Here is a 19,498-nt window from a genome sequence, read left to right on the forward strand (position 1 = left end):
AGTTTAAGGACATGCTAAACATAGTTTACCTCTCCACAGGCCTTTAAAATGCTAAACGTACAACTGTCTACAGCCAGTGTAAAATGCTTGTGCAAGCAGTAAGCACAACATAATCAGAATATGCACAGATAAGAAAACTGTAACTTGGAGCCATTTGTATAACATTTTGTCTTTCATTGGTATTTTTACTATGTATAGCCTTTCTTATGCACACTACTGCCTTCGGAAAGCCAGGTATTAAGCATTTATTTTGCTCTATTAGAACAAAGCTTACATGTCACACATTGCATTTATTCTACATAATAGATGTTGAATTGTCAAGGTATATAAGAAAAATCAAGGAAATGGATGGACACCCAATCTATTTCGAGTCTATCTGAAAATATGTGGATGCACAGGAGTAATTTTTATCAGCAGTAGAATAACTGAAACATGACTCAAAAACGTTTCTAAATCAGTTCCTTACCTGACTTTTAAACTGATTTATACAAAGTTTCAGTAAAGATCATACAAGTAATCTCTTATTTATTTCAGGCAAGTGTCTGTGATTTGAATTAGGTCTGAAATATGTTTCAGAAAATTATTTCCAAATAGATATAAATTTATTTATATCAGGGAATTATATTCTCTTTTAAATTTTCATGCTGTAGGACTGCAGAAAATAAGATAGATGTACTTTTTTAAAGTGCTCCTAACATTTCAGGGAAACAAGCTGGAAAGTTTGTCTGCAAGTGGCTGTGACTGAACGTAATGGTGCTTGTCTTGAATTCCTTTCTAGATCCAAATCATTACATCAAAATTCTCCAGATAGTTGATGCTTCAAGGAGTTTGGTCTTTAGCCTTGTATAAGTTCTGTGGAAAAAGTTCATTTATCCAAGGTGCATGCCTTCCCACTTGTAATTTATTTCCCAGTGTACAGAAAAAGGCAGAACAAGTATTTACTTTGTCTCTAAAACAGACTTTGTAGCCTGGCTATTAGTTAAAATTCAGTAGTTTTAGCTGGGTGAGGGCAGGAGAGAGGAGAAAGAAGGTTAATGGCACTGCAGCATACTCCCTCCCATAGATATCAATCACCTGTCTGGCCTTTAACTGGGAAAGATACAGGTCTTACTGGGATACAGAAATTCTCAAGAAGCCAGCTGTGGCACAGCAGTTATGAACCCTTGCATGTCTCTTAACAACAAATCCATTTCACTACTACTGGGAGATTTACATACATGTATTTTTTACAGGTGTATGAAAATCTTTAGAAGTTAATTAAATAAACTATTGTGAAATGCTTTCACTAATTTTGCTCTGTAATATTTTCTCTATCACTAGAATACCCAATCAGTCTTTTAAGAATAGCTACTTCATATGAAGAAAAGATTTTTTTCATTAAAAAGAGCAGTAGAATCTCTGCCTTCTATCTCAATTTGAAATAATCCATGACTTGCTTAAACTTTGCTTTGTTTTTCATCAGATTTTTAAAATTTCTTCTAGCAGATTTAAATATATCTTCAACAAAACTTTCACTTACCATTTGCTCTTCCTGAAACCTAACTGAAAAATTAGTATTTGAGGTACAATTCTCTGAATACAGAGATCCATCCATGCTGTTAGGTTCTCCGGGGCTTATGAACTTCATGGTAAAATTATCATTCATGATGGCTGTGGATTTTTCTACTAACTTTCAGTAACCTCAGTAGAAAGGCCAAAAGTTCAAGCCTAAACTGCTCCCTCACACCTAAAAGTGATCTCTGCATTGGAAGTGATTGTGTTTGGTGAGGTCATATGGGGACATTCTGCTACTGTCCATTAGTTAGTTACCTCCACTAAAGAGTAAATGTCTCTTTTCTTTTTTCTTGTCTATGGAATATCTCTAGTAAGCCAACTAATACTTTAGCTGAGAGTTAAAATAGTACGTTGGTTAATAAAAAAGGCATTTGCTATGGTTTTACCTTAAATAATTTAATTGCTTCAGTTTGCAAGGCTTCTGATGGCAGTGTTGTAAGAGGGGAAGCAATTCCTTCTTTGCTGTGGCAAAGGGTAGGGTGTCTCCAAATCTGAGAAGCTAAATGAGTAAAATATATGGGTTTTGCAATTAATTCAGAACATAAGTATATTTAGTAAGTAAGTATTAGAAGATTAGTATGTTGAAACAAAAACAAACTTACTGATATCACCTTCCATATTTAGTAATTTGCAAATAAGTTGTTCAAACTCAGATCCAACATTTACACTGGTACTTCCAGCTGCAACTGTCAGATGATAAAGCCACATGTCCTAGAGGAGAAAAACACAGCAGCTCAATCATTCCATGTGGGAAGGAACTGCTTCACTGGGACTTTGCTCTCCACTTGAAACACTACCATGTGCTCTTGTTGAACCCCAAAGGAGTTTGCCTCTGAATACACCTGTATGCATGGTCTCTATGTTACAAATATTAAGCAAGGAAGGTTGGACAGAGCTCTTATCCTCAGCAGTCATGGCTAATATCAGGTAGTTCTTCCTTTCCTCTTTAGAAAGCTAACATAAGTGCCTTTTTACCACTGGCAGATCCTGCTAACCTGGGGATAAGGTCAGAAGGCAAAATTAAGTCTACAAGATTACTTGAGAACAATGAAACAATAGTAATAAAAATTGTTTAAACCCTACGTCTTATTATTCCTTCACTTCAGTAGGGAAATCTTCCCTACTGTTAGCCTTATCAGTGGAAATAGATGCCAGCATCTCAGAACCTCTCAGGAAAGTCTACTATAGGTCTGTCTACACATTAATGTAATGTGAGAAAAATTCTCCAGTTGCAGTATATTTGAGATACTGTAGGCAAACCAGCTTATTTTCATCTATTTTAAAAAGGATAACCTATAATAGCATTGGTTCACATACAAACTGATTGATGTTAATGAAGCAGGACCTTCTCCTTGCTTACTGTATCAAACTACAAACCAGATGACTTGTAGATCCCCCTCTTCCTCCTCTTTAAGAAATATTCATATCACAGCACCATACTCGTAGAAGTGTTACTGAATCTCAATTAAAAAGTCCTTTTATTACCTTCTCATGTTTGGATCCTATAAGAAGATAAGTGGGTCCTTGATCTTTGGGGTGGATAACAACGGTGTAATGTGTAGATAATAAACTGCGACCACTAGCCTCATAATCTTCATCAGAATCACAGGATCTATCAACTTCTTCAACCTTTGCCTCAAAAAGCTTGATTTGACCAAGAGGAAACTAAAAGTAGATACCAGAATTGGTGAGAACAAATATTTACTTCACTGCAGAGTGATTTTATATTTCTTATTCTACAAATAGAAAGAAAAACATGAACTACCATCAATGCCCATTTGTATTTATGAATTTTCAGTCCTGCCAAGGAATGCCAGATAAGCCTGCTGTTGCAGACAGCAGAAGGAGAATGATATATGCCAAAGTCTGAAAGGGAGACTTTCAAAATTCTTTTCCATATCTGCTTCTCTATCTAGTTAATGCAATAAATGTCTGTTAGGGTGACAGAAGTAATTCTTCAGAGTTTCCAGACCTGGTTCCAACCAAAAATTCCCTGGGTCAGCCTAGAACTTTAATTATAATCTTCTTATTTCAGAGGACAGCAGTGTACTCTTCATGCATTTATTCTGATCATGCTATAAATCTAAAAGGTAATTTTTTTGTGTGGTATATCTTCTCATTTGGTTTAATTCTGCAGTCTCATACATCACAGTACCTGAGTCTGAATTTGTATATGCAGTTATGATCATTTATCAGGAAATATTTTACATGAAAAGCCATTCAAGAGGAAATTTTCACAGAAATATTTTTTTCATAACCATTATCAACAGGAACCCACAATGAACACAAATACAGCACACAGTCTTCACAGCTGAGTGACAGGACTGGCAGAGGATGACAGCAGTTACTAGCGATTTTGTGCAAAGCTTCCTCCTTTCCCACAGCACCACTGCTCTTTCTCTATCTGGTCAGACATGAGGATGTTCAAAAAAGTGTTATTCAGTGGTGCAGTGAAGAAGCTTTGGCTACTGTTTCTGTGTTGTTTGTGATGTCTAGCAACGCTTAGTGATTCAGCAGAAAGAAAAGGATGTTACACACTACAGTAACTAGCATCTTATTTGTGCCACATTCAAGTGTAAGTCTGAAGTACGTTACCTTGAAATATCAATCAAAGAAAAAGTAGATGAGGCTTCTCAGTAACACTGTTTAAAATTTTAAAATACCCTATTGGAGAGTAGCTGGTAAGTTTGACTTAATCTAGGGTGGACTTCTTGAATAGTGATTTGATGAAGTGAGCTGCTAATACAGTAACTGTGAAGAAAACATCACATAGTTGTGGCTCTTTACTACAGTGCTCTCACTGGAATTGTGGGGATCCTAATAAGGATTAAAAATGCATGCAGTGATTTGTATTTTCTGTGGTGCTCCTGAAGCATTCAACTTTTTGAACAAAATGAGATTTTGAGAATCAAGAGATGCTGTTCCACATACAAATAGTCAAAACTTATTTACTAAGTTTAACTAAAACACAGTCAACTCTTTAAATTTGCATTCTGTTTTGGAAAGAGGCCACTTTTATTGAATCCAGTACTGTGTATTTTGTTTCTGCACAGATACAGTCAGCTACAGCAAACATGGTTTTAATTAGCAAATTGTTGAACATCAGAAATGAGCTAGCTTTGGAAAACTTCATACATATTCTGCTTACAAAAGCTAAATTCTTATTCTATTACAAGCTAGCAAATTAGTTTCAATTTTGCTTTAAAAGGGCAGTAAAAGTTGTTCCAAATGTGAGGGAAATGTTTACAAGAATCCAGCAAAATTCTTAGGATGCTTCTAAAGGGCATGCTAAAACACCAAAATCTTCAATTGTAAAAATGTGTAAATTCAGATACTTTAAACAGAGATTTCTTCACAGGAGAAAATGCAAGTTAATTTTAATGTCTCTGTAAAATGAGCTAGAGATTAATGCTGTAGTAATTTGATTCCACAGCCTTGTGTGTAATTAAAATAAAATGTTTTGATGGATGGTTACTGCTATCTTACTCATACAGTTCTAGAAATAAGTTTTAGTTGAATGTTTAAAAATGGCTACGAAAGGGAAGTACAACAAAGGACATAGCTAGCTTTATACAAAGACCATGAATTTGTGGGGTCAGTGTGATCATCTGGTTACATTAGAAGTAACAAATGAGATTTTCAATGAGATTTTCTGAATTTTTTTGAACTGTTGGTTATAGTGGCTCAGTGTACTGTTATCATCTGGTGAAGTTTCATCAGTCTTTTTGGTATAGGTAATAAGGGTATGAGTAAAATATTCATAACCTCAGTGGTATTAACAAGAAGTCCTGTTTCCAAAATCTTGTTCCTGACCTATCTCCATTAAAAAGATGTTTCTTGATGACAGTATACAATGCCTTGGGAGCAAATGGGCAGGTGAAAAGTCTGACTAGGAAGTGTCCTTTGTCCTGTTTGGTAGGTAAATATGGCTGGAAATATAAGAACCAACAATATTCAAGAGGGTAGGTACAGAACTAAAGGCCAGGCCCAATGTGGAAGTGGCAGGTTTTGCTCTTCCTTAGCTCGTGTCCTACAGGATATGGAATGCTGGGAGGTTAGCTTAAAACTAACTGGATCCCATTTCTTCCTTTTCTTCCTCAAACAGTATTTTCTCTAGGTTTTAGAAGTAATTTTCTTGTCCCTTTCCTTAGCATCCTCCATCTCCATTGCTGTTTACTTCATTAGCTGTAGACAGTGAGCTCCTTTTCTGTAATCCTTATGGGGAATGGGAAAAGATCCCCTTCTCCAGACACACATCTGCAAAGCAGCAAACTGCATCCTGCTAGGCTTTTCTTTTTTTTTTTCCCTTGCCTTTCTTGCAGCACTGTGAAGTGATATACTGAAGAACAGGATTTGGAAGTCAACTGAGAGATAAAAACAACATTTAATTCCTTGAAACCTGCAGTCACTGCCCAGTGCAAACATACATTAGAAAGGGTCAGCTTCCAGAAGTGAATGACAGCCAGGTCTTTTCTGATGAGTCTCACACCTGTCAGAAGGGGACACCTGAACTGTCACTAAATCAGTGTCTCCCTTCAGGTAGGGATAAGAAGATGATGAATACATATCATGTCCTGTAGAAGAAGGAGACCAATGGGTGTGCCCTGGAGTACTGTCTATTAGATGGAAACTTCTCAAGTTGACAGTCTGTGAAGTCTAGCTATTTAGTAATCAAGATAAAATAGGCATATACTACCCAGGCCAGTTGTCCCCTAATAAAGCTGTAACTTACTGTTTAAAGTCTACTTCAGTATGTTACCTTCCATTCACTGAGGAAACAAGTACAGGACTTACCTTGTCTTCTTGATTACGGAAATAATACAGAATTTTTCCAACTAGAGTACACCAAACTCTTTTGGAATATCCATGTTTCACCTGAAATTACAGAACATTAGGAACAAGCACAGCAGAGAAATACAGACTACGCTGCACCACCTCTGAACTTTGATAATGCTGGGAATGAATGCCTTGGTTCAAATTCTTTTCCACATTACTAGAAAAATAATTAAAACCGTGTAACTCTATTAAGGGTACAAGACTGAAAGCATTAGATGCTTATCTAAAGCGTAGTCAGGCCAGTGTGAGTTTTTCATTTGGCTTTGGATCAGGCCTAAATTAGTGAAAGCTGAGGAAATGGAGGAATTAAAAGAGAAAAAAATCCTTTGTATTCTTATTATCTTGAAATAATCTGTCCCAGTAAGTAATACAGAAAAAGAGAGCACTCCACTGAAGTAAGTTAGATCAATTAGCTACTGAAACATATGCTGAACTAGGATACCACAGAAGTGCAAATGGAGAACTCAACACAGGAACTAATAAATTAAAAAGACAGAAAGAAAAAATAATCAAATCAAACAAACATCAGTAGGTGAGCTTCTTCACGCTGTGAAGTACTGCGAAAGCACATACATGCCTGTTTTGTTAGTATTTACTGTAGGGGCATTTTCATCTAGATATTATTGTTAAGAAATATCGAATAAAGCAGACTGGGGGAAGAAAAGTGTTCCTACCTTTGTCAGTAATCCTTTCATAGTTGGCTTGACTTCAGGCTGTATGAAAAGTGGGCTGGCAGCCTGTATTTTAAGTACATTCTGTAGTACTTTGATCCATTCTTCTAAGATGTTGGGAGAATCTGCAGTCAGGTAGTATGTTCGTTTTTCTGTGGTCAGCTGTGTAAGAACAGGATAGTCTCTTCAGCTTTAAGAACATTATAATCTGACCCCACAGTGTGTGGGTTGTAACATATACTACCACCATAGATTCACAACTTTGGGGGGTCTATTTGCCCTAAAGTACTTTTCATTAATGAAACTTTCTGTGGCCAGGCAGAGCAGACAGACCTTCGTGTGAAAAGTTCCAGGACAGTAGAGCTGAGAAAACTCAGTTCACAGAATCACAGAATCATAGAATAGTTAGGGTTGGAAAGGACCTCAAGATCATCCAGTTCCAACTGCCCTGCCATGGGCAGGAACACCTCACACTAAACCATGTCACCCAAGGCTCTGTCCAACCTGGCCTTGAAATTCATCTCCTTCCAGATAAGCAACTTCTCTCAACCATAATGGCTGGTCCCAAGACTACTATCTGTATCTCATATATGAAGATCTGACCTTTGTAGCATACAAACAAGGCTACGTGTAGGCCTTTTTTATAGTTTCTGTAACTGAAATGATTCTTTGGTTTCAAACAAATGGCACTGGTTAATTCCAAGTCCACATTTGGACTTCCAGTGCAATACGGACTGGAACAAGCTGTTGTTTTGCGGGATGAAGGGACTAAATACTTGCTGAAACACAGATGAGGAAAGCAGGCACCTGAATTGTTTGTTTTCCATCACCCCTTTCAATCTGGCTACATGCATTTAGCTCAATTTGACCTTGAGGTTTTCGAATTACATCACTCTGTATGGAAACAACAGAAAGAGAATATTTTAAATCTAACAACAGAGAACAATAAATAATTATAGAGCTCATTTAAACATTAATCCTGACAAATACTTCCTAGTTAAACATTGAGTACCCTTGTACACCTCTTGAGGAACTGAGTCCTGAATCACCCTCTAAAAGCTCAGACACCAGGAATGTATTTCTTTTCCTTCTAGCAGCTCTAGATTCTCAGTAAAAGCAACCTCGTATTAAATAGCAGGTAAGTTACGTGTACTCACTGGAGATTTGTAGTATAGTAATTCGCCTCCTTTAAGCACAAACCACCGTCGCTTCCAGGTCTTTACTTTACCACCCATTTTTAACAGATATCCAGATTTTTCCAAAGGTTCCTGATTATTTAAGAGAGTAGATAAAAAGCAGTTAGGTACAGATATATCTATACCCATCAGAGATATGTATACATACACACACACAGAGGTATTTTAATGGCTTAAAAGCATGCTAAGTAATAATTACAGTATTTGATGAGGCTTTTAGTCTAATGACAAAGTTTTTACAAGCATCAATTAAGACAAATGTCATGCATGTGGGAAAACTAATTAACATCCCTACTTACGGTTACAGTACATGAAGGAAACTGATTTGCCCAGAACTATACAAAAGAATGAAGAATAGGATGATTTCTGATTTTACTAATTATTTGTATTAAACAAGGAACAAAATTAATACAATGTAAATACGTATTTTCCCCAACTTCAGGGCCTAACCTACAGACCAGGTATAGAGCACTATAATTCAGAGCTCTGCACAGACATACTTTTAGTGCGTACACCTGTAGAACACAAGAGTTCAGAGTCCTGCTCTGTGAAGAAAGTGTAAAATAAATTACCTTCATCCCCAGGCTGTTAATCCACATGTACTCAGCAGCCCTGTGGAGAAGGACTTGGGGGTGTTGGTTGATGAGAAACTTAACATGAGGTGGCTTCAGTGTGCACTCACAGGCCACAAAGCCAACCGTATCCTGGGCTACATCAAAAGGAGCGTGACCAGCAGGTCGAAGGAGGTGATCCTGCCCCTCTACTCTGCCCTCATGAGACCCCACTTGGAGTACTGTGTGCAGTTCTGGTGTCCTCAACATAAGGAGGACATGCAGCTGTTGGAATAAGTCCAGAGTAGGGCCACAGGGATGATCAGGGGGCTGGAGCACCTCCCGTATGAAGACAGGCTGAGAAAGTTGGAGCTGTTCAACCCGGAGAAGAGAAGGCTGCGCGGAGACCTCATAGCAGCCTTTCAGTATCTGAAGGGGGCCTATAGGGATGCTGGGGAGGGACTCTTCATCAGGGACTGTAGTGATAGGACAAGGCAGAATGGGTTTAAACTTAAACAGGGGAAGTTCAGGTTAGATATAAGGAAGAAATTCTTTACTGTGAGCTTACTGGAACAGGCTGCCCAAGGAAGTGGGTAAATGCTCCATCCCTGGCAGTGTTCAAGGCCAGGCTCAAGAGAGCTGTGAGCAACATGGTCTAGGGTGAGGCATCCCTGCCTGCAGCAGGGAGGTTGGAACTAGATGATCTTAAGGTCCTTTCTAATCCTAACTATTCTATGATTCTATGTTAAGACACTAGCTGCTACACAGACCAATACCCCACAATGTTTTTTCCTTGTGTGTTGCTCTACTTAGGATTTCTCTGAAGCGTAAAGTTTTCTCTGTATGAGGAAACTACAGAAATGTATTACTGCACACAGATTTCTACTGATGCCTTCAACTTCTTCACTGGAATGCCCTTCTATTTCCCTGAATATTCAGATAATAATTTTAAGTTGATTATAGTATTACATATGCAATCTGATACCATATCTGATTCCAAAAAAGGAAAACCTTAAGTGCTTTGAATTGTCCTCCAGAGTTACCTACCTATTTCCATTCATTATACAGAAAGCTCAGAATTATCCTCCATTTTCCTTTAATCATCAGAGCTTTATATGGCTAACTTATTGTTGGTTTATTTTGCTATTTGTACTCAAAGCAGTCTGTGAGTCAAAAAGGCTGATACAGAGATTTGGTAGCAGTCTTTGAACATAAATGTACACACACACCACAGGTACACCTCTTCACAGAACTTCAGTACTTACATTTTTTCCATTATCACTAGATGAGGAAGAAGTCTTAGGAAGTTTCTGCTCTGGCTCTGAATAGTCTGTATCTACTGAATATGCATCTGGAGGAATAGCATAGTCACTTTCTGAGGTCACAGAAGACAGAGACACACCTGTGTTAAAAGAAGAACGATGTTTCTTTGTATTTTTTTATTAATTAGAAACAAATGAGATCAGAATATCCATACAGAAAGAATATCTGAGTAGGATCTGCAGGCAAACACAACTATCAGCATAAATCCATCAGGAACCAAGCCTGATTAAAAAGCAGAATTTTTTTAAATATCAGCATATCAAATGCTTAGCGCAGCACTAATACTTGAATCCCCATTTCTCCATAATTAAGCAGAGTTAAAGTCACTTGTGAATGAAACAACAATTAAATGTCTTCTATGTATTATCACTTTCTGTCAAATTACAAAAGCTTTCTGAAGGAAGAAGTCAGTGCCATGCATCACACTCATTCTGTAAATGGGATCTTTAATTAAACGAAGCAACACTCCCCTTACCCCTTCTGCCTTTGGTCTACTATCTGGACTTCTAATACTTATGTACTAAGAAGCCATGCTCAAGATCTGCTCAATGGTTAACCTGTAGGTAACTGTCTTTATTCTGCAATTATCATGAATCTTTATACTGAGGTTTTCTAAGAAGCCAAATTCCAATTTTCAGGATTATTGGTTTTTTTCAGTTTATTAGCTTTAATCCTGAAAAAAAAAATTGCGCCCTGTTTTCAATTCCAGAGAATCAGTGATAAAATTCCAGATGCCACCCTTATTCATCACAGCAATAATTATTTTCAAATGTGAACATGTCCTTTTGTAAGGACTAGTGTTCTACTCCAAAAGGTTACTCTCCGCGATTGAAATGAAGATGCTTGTTTCCTTTGTTTCATTAATTTCCAAACTCATTTGCCAGTTTTATTTAAGAAAAAAGTATTTCTCATTTATTGCTTCGGTAAGCCACCTGGGCTGTCAGGGTGGGTTCTTCTCATGCTGGGTCTTCAATAGCAAAAATGCACAAGTTTTAATTATGTGTCTAAAGAAACTTGTGGCTGCCTAGATTTTTGATTTCAACAATGCGACCTCAACAAAGATATGTACATATGTGTTTTGTGGTTAAGAAAGGTTTCCATACAAGGACTATTTTATGGGAAGGAAACACAAGCAAAAGGAATGGTTCCACTTCAGAGACATGAATATAAACTGTAGGCAAAACCAGCTGTTAAATTCACTAATTTACCCTTCCTGTTGCTCAAGCATGTAACATGAGATATGTCTACAGCCATGGCACTCGTTTTTGCTTAGCAAGACGGAGCTGCTGGGAAGCAGGAACCGTGGGTCCTTTTCACACTAATATATCAAAATTACAACTACATCACTTGTAACAGACTCAACCACATGTGGCTGGCACTGGAAAACTCCCAGTGGACCAGTGGCTCTATCCACCTGCTCCAGTGTGACAGAGCGGAGCTCCTTCTCACTGGGATTTTAACATGTCTAATAGAGATTACTAAATAATGTTATTTTGCATTTCTAAAGCAACATATAATGAAGGATCTTAACACATGGCCTCACCTGGATCTTAGATTTTAGTTTCCCTTGGTTTACCCAATGAAAAAATACTCACAGGGATGTAACACTGATACTATTACCCTACTGAAGAAGCATTGTAACTTTCAATGATATGAAGCATATTATTTTAATGCTGCAGATGGAAAACACACAGTTACTGAGAGATGAGGGATATGTCTTCCACAAAGGACAGAACATTACTGGATTCAAGTGTTTCAACTAGTTCTTTGCACAGGACTTTGAGACAATCACTGTAAAAATGAAATAAGCCCTTTATTGCATGAGATGACGGAACCAAATACTCTGTTGAGGGAACTTTTCTACCTGGTTTCTGATCACATGAAACTATTACTTTGTTTTATAAACTTGAATATATGTGGGGTTTTTTTCTGATGGCAAATTCTTTTTTCTACATCATTTTTACCCACCTACAGTTAAAAGTCATAGGAAGTCCTTAGCATGACAGAGTATAGATAGAATGGAGCTTCTCACTTTAAGTGTACAAGTCACTCTTCCCTCATGACAACAGCCAGCTACTAGATTAATGCCTTAAAAAGACATCTTTAATAATACTATTAAAAAAAAAGCCATGTATAACAGTCCTTTCTCCTGCTTGAATAAAAGATCTAGGCTTTGATAGTTGGGATAAAAGCCTAGATTTAAGATGTCCGTGCTGTTTAAGGAAGAAATCAATTTCTAAGAATATCATATAAACTGCCTAGTTTTCCAGACTTCCTGGAAGTTACCTGTTCTTACGGTTTTTGCCTACCTCGTTTCATAGCCCGAGGACTACCTGGACCACTTCTGCTTCGAGAATCAGACTCAGAAGTCCTTGAGCTGGACCGAGAGCTGTCTTCTTCCTCAGATCCTGATGACTCATCTACAAATGGGCTATTGCTTATCTGAGTTGCTTTCTGCAGAAATTAACACAACAGTCTTTGATACCTTGCACAAAGGGTATCAGTCATTTACTTCATACTGTGGCAGAACTCTGCTGGCTTCACTGCATTCAAAGCTGTTCTTACTTGAGTTGTGAGTTTTGGCACACAAGTATTAAAATAAAACTGAATTCACTCTGCCCTCTGCATACTCAACTACACCCACACTTTAAAAACAGAAACCCGGGGTAACTCAAGGCATGGGCCTTTCCAAATCATAAAAAGGCTGCCAGAAAACAAACAATGCTGTGATTATTACTGCCGGCTATCTGACTATAAACAGTTTTGGCACTGACACAAAGACATTTCTACACATACACTTTCAGTTATGGTATTGAGCACCATGTGGTTCTGTTTAATAATTAACAGGCCTTTGGAAAAAATCAGCAAAGAACACAAGAAGAACTGACCTGGGCTCGTAACATTTTATAAGCAGCAATAATTTTTTTCCCCAGCTATTTGACATTTCCATTACTTCTGGGGTTCTGTGATCTCTAAACATCATCTTATGACATATTTGGCACGGTAGCATCAAATATGAAACAGCAAGTTCCTAGATGTGAAGCCTAATGGTATTTTAAAATTTCCTTTAAACAGTAATAGTTACCCCTTTCAAAGTGGTGTAGACAGGAGTGGTCATGTTCTTATATATCAGAGATGTATATAATCCAGATACGGAGTATGAAGTTAGTGAAACAGCAGCTAAAAAAGCAACATATTTTATTAATTACCTTCGTAATTCACCCAATTAACGAAATTCAAATGTCATTTTTTTTGCATTGTAGAACTGCTTTAAAGGTAATATAATTCCTGAACTGTTTCAGATGTGAGATCTGTAGCTTTTTGAAATTTACAGTGGTTTTAAGCAGTATAAATAAATTGTAGTCATGCCCACTAGCCCTTTTAAAATTGGAAGTATAGTCTCTTGCCTTGTTACCTGGTATAGAATCTTCAAAATGAATTGCAAAGAAAACTGGAGTGAACAAATTCAGCACAAAGTTAAGAAGCAAGGTAACAGAAGGCAGTGGAAAGATAGCCAATTATTTTCTAGGTTTTAAATGCCAGATAACTGAAACTTCATTGAAGTATCTTAGAGGAACATGAGACATTTGGTCCTTGCTTACAAATCACTGTAAGTAAAGAATTTTTGTTGATGAGACAATGAACAACCAAACTACTTACTTTTGTTAACAGATTCCATGGTGAAAGCTTCAGACATCCTTAAACCAGATTTGGCTACAGCATAAATTCTGCTTTCCTATACAAGCAGAATGGATTTGATGGTAGATAATTAAAACACAACAATTACTTTTCTTCTGTTTAGCCTCCCTATAGCCTCTTAAGTCTTTGTGTTAGTGCAACAATGGGATAAAATGCTTGATAAAATGGCATCATCAACAGCAGCTGAAAAAATGCATTGTATGCTATACCCATCACATCCACAGTATGTTTCAAACTTTTTTCACTCAGTGATTGGCCTGTAGGTAACTTCTTTTTAAAAATACCATTATGAGGGGCCAAAGAAGCTATAGAAAGAATTACTTTTTTAATTTTTAATGGAAGACTGTATGTTAAGAACATATAAATGCCATTATGAGGCAACTCTTCAACTTTTTGTGTTAAAAGGCCAAAATAAAAAAACTATAATGAAAAAATATGCATGAAAATATATACACAAAGAAGGCATTACAGTAATGCATTATTCATCTCTGAATCATTACTAAATCTCTGACTGTGAAACTGCAGAACTGGTGAGTCTTGACAGTTAATTTTGGATTTTGTGTAAAACATTAATATCTATTTTAATTCCCCAAAAGATGGCTTTAAAATTTTACTTGTAAATGTGATCAATAACTTCTGTAACCTTTATCTGCCTTCTGTCAACTTAATTGTCTGGATTGTGAGTGGTACAACAGTTACAGCAAAGGCACTGACACCAGCACTCTTAGGCTCCATTGGTGTTAAGACAAATAAATGAATGCAGTCACAAGTATTACTTCCTTTGATACACTCAAGAAGACGTAAGTAACTTAGATGTGACATGAAAAAAATTGGTCTTATCTACAGAAATAGTGACTGTGTTTTCAACAGCAGAAATACTGTGCTTCAATTCAAACTTGCTTCTCAGTTTGTTGTCTTAGATCCAATCAAAGTAAGTCATCATCTGTTTGATGACCCTGTCTTGTCATCAAACAGAAAATAAGAAAGCCAGAGGCAATAAAAATCTTAGAAGAAGCACGAAAATGAGTTAGTTTTACCAGTAGTAAAAATATCTGTAATTACACTTACCCAGGAAGGAAATCGATGCAATGGAGGGGTTGGAGGTTTGTTGCCAACACCCTTTTTTGTTGTATCGCAAGGTTCCTGTGTGTCAGCATTTTGTGCTTCACTGCAGTCATAGGAAAACAGTCCTTCATCACAGCCAATCTCCATTTTCTCTAAAATACCACTATCTTCTCCATCCACCAGATCAATGTCTGTTTCCTGAGGTCTCCATGGACGTATCAAACTTATGGCATTTCTATTTCTACCGAACATTCTGTCAGAACTCAGTTGGGGCTGGCTAAGATGTTTCTTTGCTAATGCTGAATTTATACTGAACATATTTGGAGTCCGTAACATTGGAGGTGGCAAATTTGCGGGAGAATCTGCCTGTGTTGTGCATTGAGAACCTGCAGAAGTTGCCAGAATTGGGAGTTTGGGTGTCAGAGCAGGGGTTAAAATTGGACTTGGGGTATTTGCCTCACTGGATGAGGATGAATAATCTAGCCTCTGAGACTGAAATTTCTTATTCAGCTCATCTGAAGAACTATCTTGGTCTTTTTTTTTACTTGTGAAGTCAGAGTTGCACTTTCCACCTGGATTGTTCTGGCCTTTTCTTTGGGACCCTTGCTGCCAGGAGTATAGCTTCTTGTGCTGAGTCTTCTGAACACCAAAACTCTCTTCTTCAAATAGAGAACTACTGTCATCAGATGCTGTCAAATACATCTCACTTCCCACTCTACCATACCTTGCATTCTCTTCAGATGTGTGACTCGAAAGAGTCGATGCACACCTAGATTTCAGTCCTTTGTCCCCTCCATCCTCATCTGAGCTCCAGTCACTCCCAGTAGTACAGGAGTTCTTTGACATGTCACTGTCTAGATCCTTGGATGAACAGCTCGTTCTCATATTTTTGTTCTGCTCTGACCCAGAGGAACTTTGTTGCAATGACTTCTGACCTTTATTTGTTTCGTGTGCAGGACCAACAAAGGTAGTTTCCAGGATATCCTTCTCTAGAGGAGAAATATAATGAATATGAGAAAATTACTTTAGCAAATTTGACTGCTCAAGGATTTTATCATCATGTCTGCAAATAGTAAGTAGGTAATAATTCCAAGTGCACATTTAAGTTTCATAGTAGTATAAATATGCACATTTAAGTTTCATAAATATGCACATTTAAGTTTCATAATAGTATAAATAATAAACCTTAAGAAAGTATTTTAAGTTTTTGAATGCAACTGAAGTTGCAATGATGTTTGCCAAAAAACTTTAACAGACGTTACTCAAAGTTCTAGTCAAACTAAAAATAGCAGTAAGTGTAAAAATAAGCAGACTGGAGGCATAAAGTTTGTTGAAAACAAACAAACAAACAAGCACACCCCCCCCAAACCCTAAAGACTTAAAGAGGGCATATAAATTTAGCTACTTTATTTTAAATCTAAGGAAAGTTAAAGTTTAATGAAAGCTTGTCAGAAAAGATATACATTAGCAAATTAAGTATTCTGACCACTTCTACAGTGTTTATACACAGAAATGTCTTCTGCAAGCTATTACTGTATTCCCAATGGTGAATGCTTAAGATATACAAGAAAGGCTCATGAAAAACGTTTAGGGAAAGACACTGTATTAAAAATAGCTTTGTTTCTGCATTTCACTTTTACCTGCTTTTGCAAGAGAGAGCTATAGCTTGCAGCATGTCAGTGAGGCCCACGTGCTACTCCTGAGTTAAAACAGATGTGAGAACTAGGCCTTTTCTACACAGACACTTGGGATAGTTGATGTGGATTGGACAAGCCAAAGATTTTAATTTAGTCCACATTAAAATAATGAAGTCACAAAAGTTGATCAGTTTCCATTCAGTAAGCATAAGGCTTTATTTCTTATCCCTTCCCTTGAAAAAAAGATTCTTTCTTCAATTCCCTCATCTATAAAAATGGAAATAATAATACATACCCACCTTTGTAATGAACCTGGTGTAATACAAATACACAAAATTTTAACAGGATCTATTTCAGTTTCTGATTTTCTACAGAGCTCAACTTGCAATTTTGGGTACCATGATTAACTGTGGAGAAAACACTGAGGTCATAAATAGTACTGTGGAACTCAAACGAAGGACCAGAGCCTCCTTCCCGAGCTTTTCATTGCTTAAGGGAAGTAGCAAACTGCAACAGACTGCCTATGCTTGTAACAGCATAACAGCACGACAATTTGCTGGCACTACCACACTTCAGGGCTTGTTGGGGAAATTATATGAACTGATATCGGACCTTTCTCTTTCTTCAGATGGGAAACAGTGGTATGAAAAGATGCCTGAGACTCCCTTCTGGTTTTTGTTGACCTTCATCATTCTAATGAAAGATTACTGAGTTGATCTTGTTGAGTTAGGGCATGAAACTAACACTGGAACACCAGTGACAGCATAGATAAAATATACAGAAACTGGACTTAGGTGAGACTCTACCCTGGCATAAAGATGTAACAGCCCTCTCTGGGGGACAAGCAGCCTTAAACTCCTTACACTACTGTGTAGCAAACCTGAGCCACAAGAAATCCTTTCCTTTGAAACCAATGCACCCTATCAGACATGCACACTGACAAACAATGCATTAGTGGTATTATGGAGATTGTAGTGCTCAACAGGCTTTCTTCCTAGTATTAGAGACTAGCACTGAAGAGTGAGACAGTACTATTATGTACTTTGAAAACAGCTGGTTTGGATACACTGACAGTTGTCAATTTTAGATTTCCACCCATGTCAGAATAAAATGGCAATATTGGTGACTAAGTACCTAGCACGTTTTTGCCTTCGGTGTAGTCTGACTCTTTAGATGAAGATTTGCCTATTTCTTCAAACTTAGAAGATGGCTGAGGACTTCTTGCTCTATTTGAAAAGCATCCAAAAGTCAAACTGCTTAGTCGCTGACACTCTCCAGGCTTTTGTGTTGAAGTAACAGATTTCTTGCCCGTAGCTTCTGAAGAACAGTAATTCAAAAATCTTGTGTTAATGGGATACAGCAAACTATGCTACTGGTCTCTTTACTCTGCAGTGTAAAGTTGGTTAGGTTTTTTGAAGATACCTCCCCATATCAAAAGAAACCTAGAGCTAAATTTCTAGATCTTAAAGATTGACTTTTTAGTATAAAAGGAAAAAAAATTCTTTTAACAATTTCACAGCAGTAAGATATAAACTATGCACTTGATACAGAATGAAAACATGTGGAAATACCTGATTTTATTCTGTTGTGACTGATATTAAACCTATGGATTGGTGTAAAATAGATAATATGAGAAGGACTGTAGAACAGTAGTATTAAAATATGTGGTGGCCTTCCCTTCAGATAAAAATATTAAGAGAATCTGTAATAGGTGCTACAGCAAATGTAAAGCAGCAAGTTACCAGGCTTAAAAGGTATACATGGAGGACTTCAAGAGAAGGTGGATGAATAAAATTATTAGCTGCATTGAGAACATGAAATTTGTCCTTAGGCACAGCTATTCTGCCAGAAACTGATATAAAACAATGCTGCCCATCCATGTTTATGAAAAGTTCTGTGGCAGATCCAGGAAGGCCCTTATCCATACCTGTAAACTGTTTAAAACAGTACCACATGGTCCTAGTTTATAGCCTGTTACCAGCATGGACACTGCAAATGGTAGTAAATTTCTTAATATTTTTTAGCATATCAGTAAATGTGTGTTCAAAACCAGCTGACAAATTCTTGTGTCTCAAAAAGCCTCTGAATAGATCTCCCCAAAGAGGATGACTAAAGCTGTTAAGTGCTGAAATATACAGAACTGTTATTGATGAAAAAATAGCAAAGAAACAAAGCAATCCAGTTTCTTCATTAACAGGTGCATCTTGGTTTAAAAGCAGCATATTGTGTATGTATGTATTTTGTACGTATTTAGATTTTCATGTATTATGCATGTTAACGTGTGTACACACACATATAAACATACATACACAAATTTCTAAATGTCTGGGTGTATGCATACATACATGAGATACACTATCAAGAAATGAGAACTAAGTAGCAAACTAGTAAGATTTTCAGGTGACAGTTAAGTTGGCAAGTCAACCTGGCATGGAGAGAACTGGGGGAACCTTCAGAGAGACTTAAGAAAGCTGGTGAACAGGCAACACAGCAGTGAATAAAATTCAGCTGTGATTAAGGTGAAATAATGCTCTTTGGAAGAGATACTCCTCTTTTCCGTGTTTATAGTCCACAATTTTTAAATCAATCATATCCACTTGGAGAGGAGCCTGGTGACACTGTGGCTGAATTAAGTCAAATGTAGTAATTAGACAAATCTGATCATAATTCTGAGTCCCAGCTGACCATTTGCTAGAAACAGTGGAGGCAGACTAACATTCACCTATTCCTTAACAGTGCTAGGACCACCAATACTATAAAGTGAAAGCAAAGATCTGGCAAAAATCCAGTCAGATCCTACTACTTGCATAACCTCTTAAGTAACAAAGATACCTATTCACACATCAAAAACCAGTTGTGGTTTGTCTGCATGTCTTTTTAATGAAAATTATTGCTTGCCTAGCACCTTCATGTACAGTCACTCTGATGTCAATTCATACTGACATCTTTGTGATTTCACAGAGTAT

At 37.2% G+C, this 19,498-nt stretch overlaps 1 protein-coding gene and 1 long non-coding RNA gene across 6 annotated transcripts in view; one reads left to right on the forward strand and one right to left on the reverse strand.

The window, feature by feature from the left end:
• The window catches only part of LOC136014642 (uncharacterized), a 34,486-nt gene extending 19,943 nt beyond the window's left edge, over window positions 1–14,543 (forward strand). Inside the window, exon 4 of the long non-coding RNA XR_010612816.1 lies at window positions 12,453–14,543. This is a non-coding gene — a long non-coding RNA (uncharacterized LOC136014642). The remainder of the gene's footprint in view (window positions 1–12,452) is intronic.
• PLEKHH2 (pleckstrin homology, MyTH4 and FERM domain containing H2) overlaps window positions 1–19,498 on the reverse strand; it is a 58,013-nt gene that overhangs the window by 15,591 nt on the left and 22,924 nt on the right. For 4 of the 5 annotated variants that reach the window (XR_010612815.1, XM_065679523.1, XM_065679520.1 and 1 more), the window contains 13 exons: window positions 17,667–17,849; window positions 14,899–15,884; window positions 13,792–13,867; window positions 13,217–13,311; window positions 12,441–12,585; window positions 10,074–10,210; window positions 8,219–8,329; window positions 7,869–7,955; window positions 7,065–7,223; window positions 6,349–6,429; window positions 3,040–3,219; window positions 2,157–2,265; window positions 1,941–2,053 (listed from right to left, as the gene is read on the reverse strand). Coding sequence is in view for 4 of the 5 variants with exons in the window: in XM_065679523.1 (XP_065535595.1) it covers window positions 1,941–2,053; window positions 2,157–2,265; window positions 3,040–3,219; window positions 6,349–6,429; window positions 7,065–7,223; window positions 7,869–7,955; window positions 8,219–8,329; window positions 10,074–10,210; window positions 12,441–12,585; window positions 13,217–13,311; window positions 13,792–13,867; window positions 14,899–15,884; window positions 17,667–17,849 (2,462 nt within the window). In the remaining variant the exon portion in view is untranslated. The remainder of the gene's footprint in view (window positions 1–1,940; window positions 2,054–2,156; window positions 2,266–3,039; window positions 3,220–6,348; window positions 6,430–7,064; window positions 7,224–7,868; window positions 7,956–8,218; window positions 8,330–10,073; window positions 10,211–12,440; window positions 12,586–13,216; window positions 13,312–13,791; window positions 13,868–14,898; window positions 15,885–17,666; window positions 17,850–19,498) is intronic. The other variant, XM_065679521.1, reaches the window with a different exon arrangement.

Source organism: Lathamus discolor, chromosome 5 (genome assembly GCF_037157495.1).
Source record: "Lathamus discolor isolate bLatDis1 chromosome 5, bLatDis1.hap1, whole genome shotgun sequence".
Taxonomy (NCBI): domain Eukaryota; kingdom Metazoa; phylum Chordata; class Aves; order Psittaciformes; family Psittacidae; genus Lathamus; species Lathamus discolor.